The sequence below is a fragment of the Haliotis rufescens genome, unplaced genomic scaffold, assembly GCF_023055435.1.
Source record: "Haliotis rufescens isolate VD_foot unplaced genomic scaffold, xgHalRufe1.0.p SCAF_2, whole genome shotgun sequence".
Classification (NCBI taxonomy): domain Eukaryota; kingdom Metazoa; phylum Mollusca; class Gastropoda; order Lepetellida; family Haliotidae; genus Haliotis; species Haliotis rufescens.
Genome location: NW_025963890.1, coordinates 22,198,081 through 22,211,058, shown reverse-complemented (window position 1 = coordinate 22,211,058; position 12,978 = coordinate 22,198,081). Strand labels below are relative to the sequence as shown.

The following is a 12,978-nucleotide window of genomic DNA, read 5'->3' as shown; positions in this document are numbered from 1 at the left end:
TTTGTGAGTATCGTAACTGCTCCTATTTTTTCAGCCGCCGGACACTTCCAGATACATGTATGTTAATCTGTGACGTCGGCGACAGCAACAGCGTATCAAGATGCTATGATGGGGGTAGATTAGACGCAAGCCTTGAGCCAGTCAATACTTTTGAGCTTTGTGTCTGATTTATCTGCGCCGAGCGCAGCACTTGACTACAACCCAAGCACTTCTATTACGCAAGCGACGCACGATCAGCTTAGCGCTGTTCCAACATATCCAGCATAGACCTGCGCCGAGCGCAGCGTCTGACTGCTACCCAAGCGCTCCTATCACGCAAGCGACGCAGGATCAGCTTAGCGCTGTTCAAACATATCCAGCATAGACCTGCGCTGAGCGCAGCGTCTGACTGCTACCCAAAGCGCTCCTATTACGCAAACGTTGCACGATCAGCTTAGCGCTGTTCCAACATTCCAGACCTGCGCTGAGCGCAGCGTCTGCGTACCAATCAAGGTCTCTACAATGACGTTAGCCCATGGCTTACAGTGTACTCGGTTACGTAACCGGCACATGATCAGCTTAGCACATTTTCCCGGATTGGGAAGCAGACCATCTCGTGTCAGTAACGCCCTCCCCTGATAACAGGGTAAATAAGAGGGACACCACGAGGTCATTGGAGGAAGACTTCTCCAAAACTCACATTTGCTCCGTCATTTAAGCGACCAATATTGTCAATGTTTGCAGTGGATCAGAATCTATTAGAGGATAACCCTATCTGATTAGATCACTTCCAAACTATGGTGTTTTTCCTACAGCGTCAGTTTGACCACAGGAAAATTCATCTTGAGACCGCTCTGACGGAGATTACCGTTACACCCAAGACTTTATAGCGTTTCCAACTGAGATGCTGGTTTCAAGGGCAGTCTATTACGTCAACCTTGGTCATATACTCCCCTGTTCAACGAACAGATCGCAGACACCCACGTCAAGTTCCCAAAAAGCTTGGAAAGTCCAAGCGGGCTGGCAAGTCAGGGAATTATAAACCTAGACGCGCGTTTCTCAGGGAAGACCAGCATTCCCTTACTGAGAAAGGGAGTGGCAGAGACAAGTCTCAAGGACGATTTCGTACTTATCGCACTATATCATGGTGTCTGTATACGGGTAGAGATAACCCCACCGTTGACCACAGTTTGATTGGGAAAATCCAACATAGACATACTGTTGGTAAGAAGAGCTGTAGAGTGGGTTCACAACCCAGTCTTTACACCAGGGTTTTATCCTCACACCTACCTGGTACTCATGAAGGACCCAGACAAGATGAGAATGATCCACAATCTCTGTGTTCAACGAACTCTTGATCAGTCTCGACTATCCATCCCAACCGTAGACTTTTCAGGTCCAGTTCATTGGGGTTCACTTCCAATGGTAGTATTTCCCATTTGACATGTCAGTGACACTTATGGCTATTTACAGGAGTAATGAAGCCAATAACTATCTACACGTGACGAACACTTGGTTCGAGTCGTAGATGGAGGGCGATCTACTGTATCATCAACACATGTCAATAACTGGGATAGACAATCAACGAGGCGAAGTCGGGAGTATTCTCCTTCCTATTGACTTCAGTTCATAGGAGACCTGTTCAAGACAGACCAGGATATCCTATCTGTACCGAGGGACAGATGGCACAAGTTTCTACTTCTTTTGTCATCTACTCTACACCAACCACACACACTTCGCCAGTGGCAAGTGTTGCTAGGGTTAATCACCTCGGCACTAGCATGGGCCGCTCTACAACTGCGACCAATTCAATTTTTTCCTGAACCCTTACATCAGGAGTCAGGATCCACTCAAAGCCATCACTCTGCCGACTAAGCTAGAGCCTTGCCTCAATTTGTGGCGTTGAATGTCTGCGGAGTCTCTTTATTCGGGTTTTCCCCGAATACACACCTGTTTGTGGACGTCCCCTTTCAGGGGTGGGGTCTTCACTTACAAGACCAGATAAGCTCAGGGCTATGGCCCGGCGCTCAATGGAAGTGGCACATAAACAACTTGGAGTTGGAAGCTTTAATTCTGGCTATATCACATTGGCAGAATCAACTACAGTTAGCCCGACTCGCAATATCCACAGACAACAGCACTGCGGTGTGGTGCCTGTGCAATCAGGGAACAACACACTCCCACTCTCTACTTCTAAGGACATTCAGATTTGTTCCATCTAGTAGATCGGCTGTGACTAAAGTTCATAGTTCAGCACATCCCCAGATGTAGAAACATACTGGCCGATACTTTATCACTTCCAGACAGGGTGGCTCCCACCGAGTGGAAATATCTCACAGAAGCATTCCAGTTACTGCTTCAGGAATTCAGGCAACCAAACATTGACTTGTTTATTACTTGCCTAGGCCACCAACTCATGACGTATATCTCCCCGTTGCCGGATCCGCAGACTTGGGCGGTGGACGAGTTCAGTATCACTTGGGAAGGGCAAAAAACTAACACTTTTCTGCCACCACTTTTACTTCCCAAGGTGATACAGGGGATCAAGGAGACAAGGTATCTCGATCTCTCCTTTGGTCGCACCCTGGTAACCGGCGAGAGGGTAGTTTGTCAAGCTTGGAAAAATCTAAAATGATTCACTACCCCTCTCACAGTGGTCCACCCTCAACAGAAAATTGCCTCACCCAACGTCTGCACGCATGGTTCATCTTTAAAAGGCATTTAGGTGCGAAGTGTTATTTCGACACGGGCAGCAAAGCTATAGCTTTAGTTCAACGTTACTCTCCCAGAGACGACGATGACAAGTGGGGATCACTTGAGACTTTTTACAGGGAAGAAAAGAATCAAGACCCTCCGATTGCGTCACAATTCCTAGAGGAATACCTCCTACATTGCGTACCCACGGAACTACAGGCCATATTATGCTCATTCAGGCTTGAGGATCAGAAGGCCAAGTTCCACCCACCTGATTGGGACTTGAACGTGGAACTTCGAGGTTTGCGAGGGCCCCCTTCGAGCCCCTCATTGCATCCTCATTTTCAAGCTCCTTCCCAGCGCGTGACACCTTCGTTACACTCTCGGCATAGTATAGAGAGCTCCGCGAACGGGCTATCGCTGTGAGGAGCTTGGACCTCACCAAGGAAACAATGGTTTCTCTTGGCATTAGCAATGGTGGTACGGGTGAGCGAACTACATGTGATCGACTCAACCTGGATCCGTTTTGAGCATGGGACGCACGGAACGGGACATCTAGGGTTATGCTGGGATTTTATTGCTAAAATCTACTACCAGGCCAACCTGACCATTCCTTCACCATCCCACCGATATCGACTATTGTGGGAATCGTACATGGTGAAGTTCTCCTGGGCTCGGTGCGAGCAGTTCGAGTTTTCATTCGACGCTCCAAGACTAGGCGTGGTTCGTCCACGACAGAAGTTAGTCGCATAATCGCAAACACCATATCTCTATGGTTACGCGCAGTAATCCTTCAGGCCTACGAGATCATCAAACAGAACTCGCCGAGAGCGAATTACCAAGGTGTCAGCCTTACCAGGGCTCAACACAGCAAATTTTGGTTTTGGAACAATCACGGAAGGATATTTCTGGAGATTCGACACATATTTTCATTAGTCATAACCTTCGCGTTGGGGCTCTCGAGGATGTCGAAGACGTTCGAAGTTTGGCCCTCTGGTTGTTATCCTGCAGATTGCCAACCCCTGACGCAAATAATGAACTCGCCCTATACAGAGCCAGTCAACTTCCATGTGCAGTCACTCAGTCGCCACCAGTGGAAGAATATTAGACAATCTTGTTTGTCAGCGATGGCTCTATGACGCAGTAAGTAAAGAATTAGCTGAATAGCTATTATTTTCTTTATTACTAAGCGTGTATAGGGAACTTCTCTTTAATTCCTATGTTCAATCTTTTTGATTTTTGAACAACCCTACCGTAATGGCGTTTTTGTCTGAACTTTTCCACTTCACGGTTTATCGACCAACTGGTGTCGTATTGCAGGGTGTGAATTATTGAGGTTTCTGTATTCTGAAGGTTTACCCACCTCCAAACCGTCCGATACAGATGCATTAAGGAGAAATGCAGGATAAGTAAAAAATTTAGTAAAATCTAAATATTTTTTACATTTGTATACTTATCCTGCATTACTACGCTTAAGGCCCATCCGTCTTAAGACTTGCCTCCCCACTTTGGCTTCAGAAACCTCAAAAGTATGTTTTTCTAAGAGCTTGGGCGACAGGCAGTGATGTGAAGATGACCTTAGGTGTCATCAAGGTCACAGGACAGCGACGGAAGGCCACTTATTGGGACTTGAGAACAACAAGTTTATTTCTTCACCCAGGACCTTCGCAGCGCTGTCCTTCTAGTTGTCGTAAGTAAGCAGTGAATGCATTAAGGAGTAATGCAGGATAAGTATACAAATGTAAAAAATATTTAGATTTTACTAAGATTTATATAAGGTATTAAGAATAAGGGTTTCAAATCTCTGATAGGAGGGGCTAACCTATCATCTCTTCTACAGCTGCATACACTGTGCCAAGAAGCCCCGATGACAACGACCGCACGGAGCTCCTCCGTCAAGCCGAACCTATTGACTACACCGACGACCGGTCAGACCCTCTGGCAGAGTATACCCGCAGTCCTGCCACCGAGCCTCTCGGCTACCAATCCCGACCGACGCCCTCCCGATTCTCCTCCAGTAGACCTACATCACGCCCACTAAAGGGAATATTTGATGATGTTTAACATTCCCGTTATATACTCCCAGATTTACTTCCCTAACTCTTACCTTCATGCTAAGTAGACCACATCACAAAGGATGATGCATAGTCGATCTTTCAGCATTTCTCATATTTATCATGGTCATCAATTTACATATTAATCTTCCATCCAGTAGATGTTTATAGACGTGAGATAGTGAAATCCGGCCTTTTTGTAAAACCTTCTGCATATCACATGCATGATTGCTTTCTTAAATATTTTAACTTTGAACATTGTAGGCGGGTAAAAGCTGTTGTTTTCATTATCTATTTTGACTTACTCTGTGTAGCAGTCTTTTTGTCAGAGATCCTGAAGCAGTGCGATTGAAAGAGTCCTGTTTGTTCTGTGGTGTTTGTAGTGAAAGGAGTTTGGTGATGTACACTTGCTTGTATTGTAGTTGTGATATGTTAGTACATGTGAGTCTAATATGATATCTCTATTCTTTGTTTAAACTTTCAGAGAGTTGTACGGTATGTGTAGTGTTGAAATATAAAGGGGTCCCAGTGTCCTTGAAGTTTGCTGCTATGGTATTTGAAACTAAGGACTCCCTAAGTCTTAAGTTTTTGAAATAAGGTTTAATGACAAGGACCCCTTGTCTTTCATGCTTAGTTTTGAACACTGTATGTGTGTTCAGTACTTTGTCCTTACTGTAGGTGCCATGTTGTTAGGTGTGCAACAGTTCAGGGAAGTTATCATCATCACATTGCTATAACAAATAATGTAAATAAGATCTGGTTAAGTTTCAGAATGTGTGTGCCATAATGAAAAAGTGGAGTACCCTGGGGTGAACATTCTTACTTTTCATTCTTAAGCTATGGTTATAACAAACTCAAAGGGACCACTAAGTTTAGATTATTAGGGCTGGGATGAGTCCAAATTTACTACCCGGGTACCCACACCCCTATTACCCGACCCTACCTGGGTACCTGGGTACCCACTGTAGGTCTCAAGAGATAGGTCCAAATGTCTGACTGGGAATAGTTTGACCGTAGCCATGGCAAAATGTATTTAGATACACGAATAAAAAACGATCTGGTCATGCATAAACTGAAATTGACTGAAGTTTTGTCTTTAATCAAACCTTTAAAGTCAGAAGGAATGCAAACATTAGTTATAGTGTAGCCATAAAGTTCTAGATAATTTTTGTAATTAAACAATATATCACGTGATTAACCACGGGACCGGGTATATTCCTGTGGGTACCCGGGTCCTACTCAGTACCCACCCGAACCTAGTACCCGAGTTACCCGTCGCAGCCCTAGTTGTTATATCTGTAGTTTGTTATAAGCATTTTGACTGTCAGACATCTTGGATCAAGTCATGTGACCATATCATGTTACTCGATAAATAACAAAAAATGTGCACTGTATATGTAATAGGTTTATTCATCTCAAATTGATTAAAATACATTACATAAGTAAATATATGCTTTGGCCTAATGTAAATATTGTAAATGAATTTATTTTATTATCTATAAGTTATTCTTTGGTATGGACTGTTTGGGAAAATAAGCATTTTTCATTCTGAAGTCCAGGAAAGAAGAAGCTTTTTTGTATGTGATGAAACAAAGTACATTGAACTCTCAGAAAGGTTCCCCAAAACTGTGAGTCCTGACACTGACTTGTGTTGGTCCAGATATTAAAGACGGTCTACTTATTGACCTGCATGATGGCTGTCAAGCCTTACTATAGTCCTGGTGATTGTATAACCTACTGGGCTGTGTAGGGTCTAGGTTTTATTACTCTGGCATGGCTGACTGTTTGATACATGTTGAAGGAATAATGAGGATAAGTTGAGGAACATGTTAGTATTGAAAGTAAACACTAATTAATGAAGTATCTTGGGTTTCATCAAAACCAGACCGATTTGCTTTTGGTGTTACTGGAGAGCCTGGCAGAAGTGTTTCAAAAAGAAGTAAAAATGTTTGCTTGGAAACATGGCAGTTTTGAACATCTTTTTGTTTGTTTGTGTTTTGTTACATTTTCAAGAAATATTGTGGGGAACCTAAAATCACTATCAACTTTTATTTGAAATAGCATTTTGGCGTTTTGACATAGAAAACAACGAATGGTCTTGCTCATATTTTTAGAAAGTATGCAAAGTCTTATCTTAGCAACATGACACCTAGGTTCAGTGTTACTTGATGTACCTACTTAATGGATGTGTAGGATGTTTTTTGTAATATTTATTTACCCTATGTTTTATAAATGTTGTTTGTTTCATGCACTAAATCAAAGTGGTTGCAGGGTATTATAAGGAGGGGATTAATCTGCTAGTCATATGATTATAATGGCTGGTAGAACAGATCTTTTGAATCTGGAAATGCTACCTTCATCATCGTCTTGTAGTGTTTTGTATAAGGTCTCAGCTTGTGCACGGAGCAGTAAAATTCAATATTAAATGCAAAAAGTAACACTAGGCGATAAACATTGTAGTTTCAGATTAACAGTTATATTAGATACCAGGAAATTGGATGTATGTTGAATACAACAATCATTTCACGAAGGCACTTACACACACAAGTATATACCTGGGATCATGGTGTTTTTGACTGGCTCATCATTATTGCTTTTTTTTAAATCATTGTTTCTTTTTTATGCTAATGTATCTATTGTTATTATGTTATGGTATTGTTTACCAGGTGTGCAATGCTTTATTCAAGAATGAAAGATCATGGTCAAATGTTGGTATTTATTTAGATTTAAATGCAAAATATTTTTTCTTTTCCTTCCTAACTATACGTTTTTTTTGTTAGACCATTTGACTGGTTTATATACGAGTAAATGAGCACTATGCTGATTGTAGAGCAACTGTACTGGAACTAACTACTTTGTAGCTTGACTGTACTGTAGGCCAAAGAAGATGGCCACAGAGAGACATACCAATAAACCTTGGTCTTGACTTTGTGCAAGGTGTACTTCTACAATGAGTAAATATGTAAGGTTGTTAAAATATAAAAAATACTTCCTGGGGAACAACTCACTAGACACTCCTCTCTCAAAAATAACGTCCAATATACAACGTCATCAAGTTGCGAGAGCTAGTTCGAATCTCCAGAAATGACGTCATGATAGAACAATGTTTTATCGTGAAATAAACCATGCTTCGTTCTTCATTGTCTTTTGCGATTTATTGCGAAGCTATCTTACATTATTAGTACAATATGCTAAAATTACTTGCCAAAGGGAAGAAGCAAGTCTGTTACCATGAGGTTAAACATGACATTAATATGAAATATACTACAACCTTTGATAGTGACAGTAAGAAAACTTATGGAAACATGTAGTGATGTTGTTTCTCAGTTCCATGGCAGTATAAAATACTATTCATACAATCACATCAAGTCTCACTCAGTCCCTGCCTGAAGACCCCCACTTACCAGCAGATAATAGTTCTGTGAAACCCTTTAAGTAACTTCGCTGACTGATGTCCTGTGTATATGTATGTGTATAACAGAGTTGTCTGGACAAACAGGGTTAGCTTTACAAGCAAGCCTGGACAGGGTTCTTGTCTTCAAATGCTCAATGTATATTTCCTCTGTTTGATGATGAGGGTCCTTACTATATAAACAGTGGAGAGGCTAGTAGCATTTTACAAGAACCTTGTCTAGGGTAAGTCTGCGTATAGAAAACGGAAGTGGTCTGAATTTTATTACCCATTTAGTTGTATGTGTGTCTTGTAACAAATGTCTACTTATCTCTTCAGTGCAGTTTCTTCATATTTCTTTATTCTGTGATTTGATATCTAGTCATTCTTGTTATATATTTGTTTATTTGACATACCCTACTTGCCCTTGAACATTGTACATAGTTGTCTTATCTGTATCATATGTTATATATTATGTTATATATGATGTTGTTATATCTGTGGATGCTGGTTTCACTATGTTAAATTATATACATGTATGAAGCTAAAACAGAAACTAATTTTTGAAAACTTATCCTTTCTCACACTATGCATTTAACCCATGGTTGGACTGTGGGGCGCAGAACCCTAGCCTGAAAGACTACAACCGTTAGACAACACGATGGAACTGGTTCTAAACAGTGAAATAAAAAAATAATTTAGAACACAGTCTAGTTCTTAAGTCTTTCAGGCCAGGGTAACTGCGCCCACCTTCCAACTAGTGGATAAATGCATAGTGTGAGATAGGATAAGTTTAATCATTTGGAAATTTTCTTATAAATTGTATATTTATATACTTATCCTATCTCACACACTATATGCCCACCCTACTATCCCTGCATCGCAATTCCTGTTAGGTCTGACGAAAGAGGATAATGTGGCAGAGATAGACATGTGATCAGGTCGTGTAAGGTGCACGGGATCACGTACATGGCCCAGCTGTTGGACGGGAACCATGGTGATGCTGGGATGTGTTTGGGTGAATTGGTATTTAGAAGCTGGAAACTTTGTTCAAGCTTGTAAATGATCGAAGAAGAAAGAAGAAATGCATAGTGTGAGATGGGATAAGCATATAAATGTACAATTTATAAGAAAAATTCCATTTTTGTTGGGAGGATGTTTTGATGGGTTTTTATTGTTTTTGCTCCCTGAAGTTAATGTTTCCATGTTTGTTTATCATCAAATAAAATGGTTTTACTTAACAGAGCCTGAGAACCTAGCATTTAGTAACCTAAGAAACATCATCCTTGACCCCTTTCGATAAAAATATCAGACTCTCATACTCTAACATAGACATACAAAAGTCGTAGCTAAGGTCACTTGTGGAATGTGGTCCTCGGTACAAAACATGAATGTGGACCATTGTGAAAATTAAATATTGTATGTTATCATTGGCTAGAACATTTGCACCAAGTATATATAGAGTCACTGCCTGGTTGATATTGGAAGATTCAGTCAGAGGTTCATGCAATGTGATATGCACTGTGAGATTTGTGTTAGATGTTACGTGGATTTAGTCAATTCCTCACTGCTTGATTGATCAAAGGGACCAGATAAAATTGTTTCATTGGTACTGAGAAAAATTTAAATGAAAACATTCCATACCCATCTGATGTAATTACACATTTCATTGTAATGGAAAGTTGTTTCTGCTGAGAAAGGGAAATGTAATTACGAATATTCTGACTGCTAGGTCCATAAATTTACTCCACAATCTATAGGCCACCTGCTAGGTTATTGTATTGTTTGTTTGTTATGCTTGAGAATCTGATTTATTTACACCATTTTGCCCAATTTAATACTGGGTTTGATCATCGTCATTAATGTATGGCTGAAAAATGGTGTTATTAGGTCCCTTCCTTGATGTAAGTAATTTGTAAAGTGTTGGAATGGTTATGAAGCCTGTCTGTTCTAGAAATGATATTTGAACATGAACAAACTGACCACTCCTTCCTTCTGTTGTACAGAATGAAGTTATGAATCTGTTTTTTTGTGTTTTTAATCAGGATTTGTTTGGAAGATTTGATAGTCTTGTTGTCGCACATTAAATCACATTGTTCTCTAATAAGGCTGAAGGTAGTAACATGTCATTTTGTTGTTCTGTGTTGTGTCCTACGTTATTTCACCTGCTGCCTGTCCTGATCTGGTTGAATTGTTAAAGAAATAGCTCAGTCAACAAACATGTCAGCTTGTTCACTCAGGATCAAAAGAGAAAATATTTCTGTTGTAATTCCGGCCAAGTCCCCCCCCATTTTTATGTGCATCGCGAGAGCGGCAACTGTGAAAACATCATAAGTACATGACTAAGTGTATTAGATTAATTAGTAATTTGCAGTTGGTGGCTTACCAGTTGTGATCAGATTTGGTTATGACACCACTTTCATTTTGTTGAGGCAGGTCTAATTTAGTTTCTTGTTTTAAGGATTGTCTTGGTCATAATTACAAGAGACGAGGCATTATTGAGAAATTATCAAATGCTGTCTAGGTTGATTTGAGTTGGGATAATAAAAAGAACACTTGAAATATAGTTTCAAGCAAAACTGCATCAATTTAAAAATTACAAAGCAAACTTAAAGTTAGAAGTTGTTTTGTTATTATTTTAGAAAGATTTGAGTGGATTTGTCTTTAGAAGAAGAAAAAACTGATTTGGCCTAAAAAGACATAAAATTAAAACGTAAGATTTTTTAGGCTCATGAAACGTTATCCTAGCATTTGAATCAGGACGTCTCTAGTCTGAACTTCTCAGAAGCTCAGTTGAATATGAATCTCCAATTAATGCTGTATTGTTTTCACAGATCAAGCAATATAACTTGATTTGCTGTTATTTGTCACTTTATGGTACTTACTAGCCTTTATAGCGCCAATATATGTTCCTTGGTAATAAACAGATTTATGACATCTATGATTTGCACTGTTGCATCAGTTGTTTTGTGTGTCACATAAATGTGCAGTTTTACTGAGATGAAGGTTCATGTTATGTTCCCTTTGTGATCTCAAAATGTTCAGGTACTTAACAGGTCTACTCGCAGAATGAAGTTTATTATGCAGCACAGTGACAACTGTAGATGATTTCTCTCAGGTTTCAATTGTCGCTGTATCTTCTGTTGGCCTCATTGTGTCAGGGGATTGTTTAAAGTTTGGATTTTGTCCAGTATCACAGCGGCAAGTCAACCATTCCATTTTAGTCCAGTTCTCACCACCTTTTGCAGCTTGAATGACCTGCATGTTACGTCCTGTCTCGTCACGTCAGGGGAGGCTCTTTTGAACTTACCAGGACGAAGGAGCAGCCTTGTTAAATGTGCTTCCTGGTCATGCCAAAGACCTGCTTCCCGTTCTCCACATGGGTACTATGTGTAAAGCCCTTCTTGGTGTCCTCCGTATTATTGCCTAAAGTTGTTCACAACTAAACTGGCTCACACCCCATGGAGAACTAGAGACAGCTCTGGCCGTAGTTCCTCATGTATTCTACTTCGGTGGGTACAGTGGTGTCCACAGTGGCTGCTCTGTGTGAAGATGACCTTGATGGGAAGGTCACATCTCACCTATGTGATGCATGCTCATACCCTCGACCATTGGTTTACTTGTCTACAGGCTGATTGATATACAGGATGCAGTTTTCAAAGTATCAACATGATCTATTAACAGCAAAATTTGTCAATCCAGATGATTTATCTAGAATCAGGGTTTCACATTCTACTGATAATGAAATGAAATACCAAGATTGCCACTGATAGCCAGACTAGCTCTGTAATTTTTATTACTTAAGTTTCAAATTGACATTTTATGACTTAAATTGACATTTTATGATGGTGACTATGCTTGTCGTAAGAGGCGTCTAACGGGATCGGATGGTCACACTCGCTGACTTGGTTGATATATGTCATCCATCCCAATTGCGTGGATCGATGCTCATGATATTAATCACTGGATTGGCTGGTCCAGTCTTGATTATTTACAGAGTGCCGTCATATAGCTGGAATATTGCTGAGTGCGGTGTTAAACAACAAACAAACAACCAAACATTTTATGAGAGAGCTAAGTGTTTGATCATGTTAACAAGCTATCCTTGTCAAGATGTATAGCTGTACTGAGGAATTCCTGACAAGAAAATGCCTGGACAAATGGGCCATGTAAATAGTGCAATAACAGAAAGTAACTTGCATTTATTGGCTTGGATTTCCTATTTGCTATTAGTTTCTTGAGTTCCTGTATTTACCCACTTGGTACTGACAAAGGATATGACAGGTTTTATTTTTGTTTTGTCAACTTGTAAACTTGAAATATTGGGGACCAAATACGCAGCTCTTATATTGATTGTATATCTGAGAATTTATCCCAAAATAGAACATATTCAAATTGGTGCAGACCAGATGTGTATGATTATTTTTCTATTGTATTACTTGTTGCATTACTAATATTTATGAACTGAAGGAGACAGATATATAATGGATGAAACTGAATTACCGTATTCGACGTAATAAGCGCCCACGGCGATATTTGCTAATATATTGGCTAGTGAACAGTCCCAATTAGCACCCCTTTCGATTGATCAATGTACACAAGACTTATTTATTCATGTATAATATGTGTGTTATATGCATCCTTAATTATGGGAAATTAAATTCTGGAAAAATATAGCAGTCGTATATAAACATTTCAGGCTGTCAGCATTAACCACAAAATTTACGATATTTCTAATTTTGAGAGCGCCCTGGTTGCTTATTATTTCGAATACAGTATGTTGAATAATGTGTCAGTACATTATGGGCTATAGACTAATACTGTACACACTTGAAAATCTGTGACCATGTAATATATATG

General features: G+C 40.1%; 1 protein-coding gene across 1 annotated transcript in view; it reads left to right on the top strand.

Moving 5' to 3' along the window:
* LOC124112000 (G-protein coupled receptor-associated protein LMBRD2-like) overlaps window positions 1-10,772 on the top strand; it is a 31,802-nt gene extending 21,030 nt beyond the window's left edge. Inside the window, exon 13 of the mRNA XM_046471965.2 lies at window positions 4,514-10,772. Coding sequence (XP_046327921.2) covers window positions 4,514-4,737 — 224 coding nt within the window. The 3' untranslated portion in view covers window positions 4,738-10,772. The remainder of the gene's footprint in view (window positions 1-4,513) is intronic.
* Window positions 10,773-12,978: the final 2,206 nt, after the last annotated feature.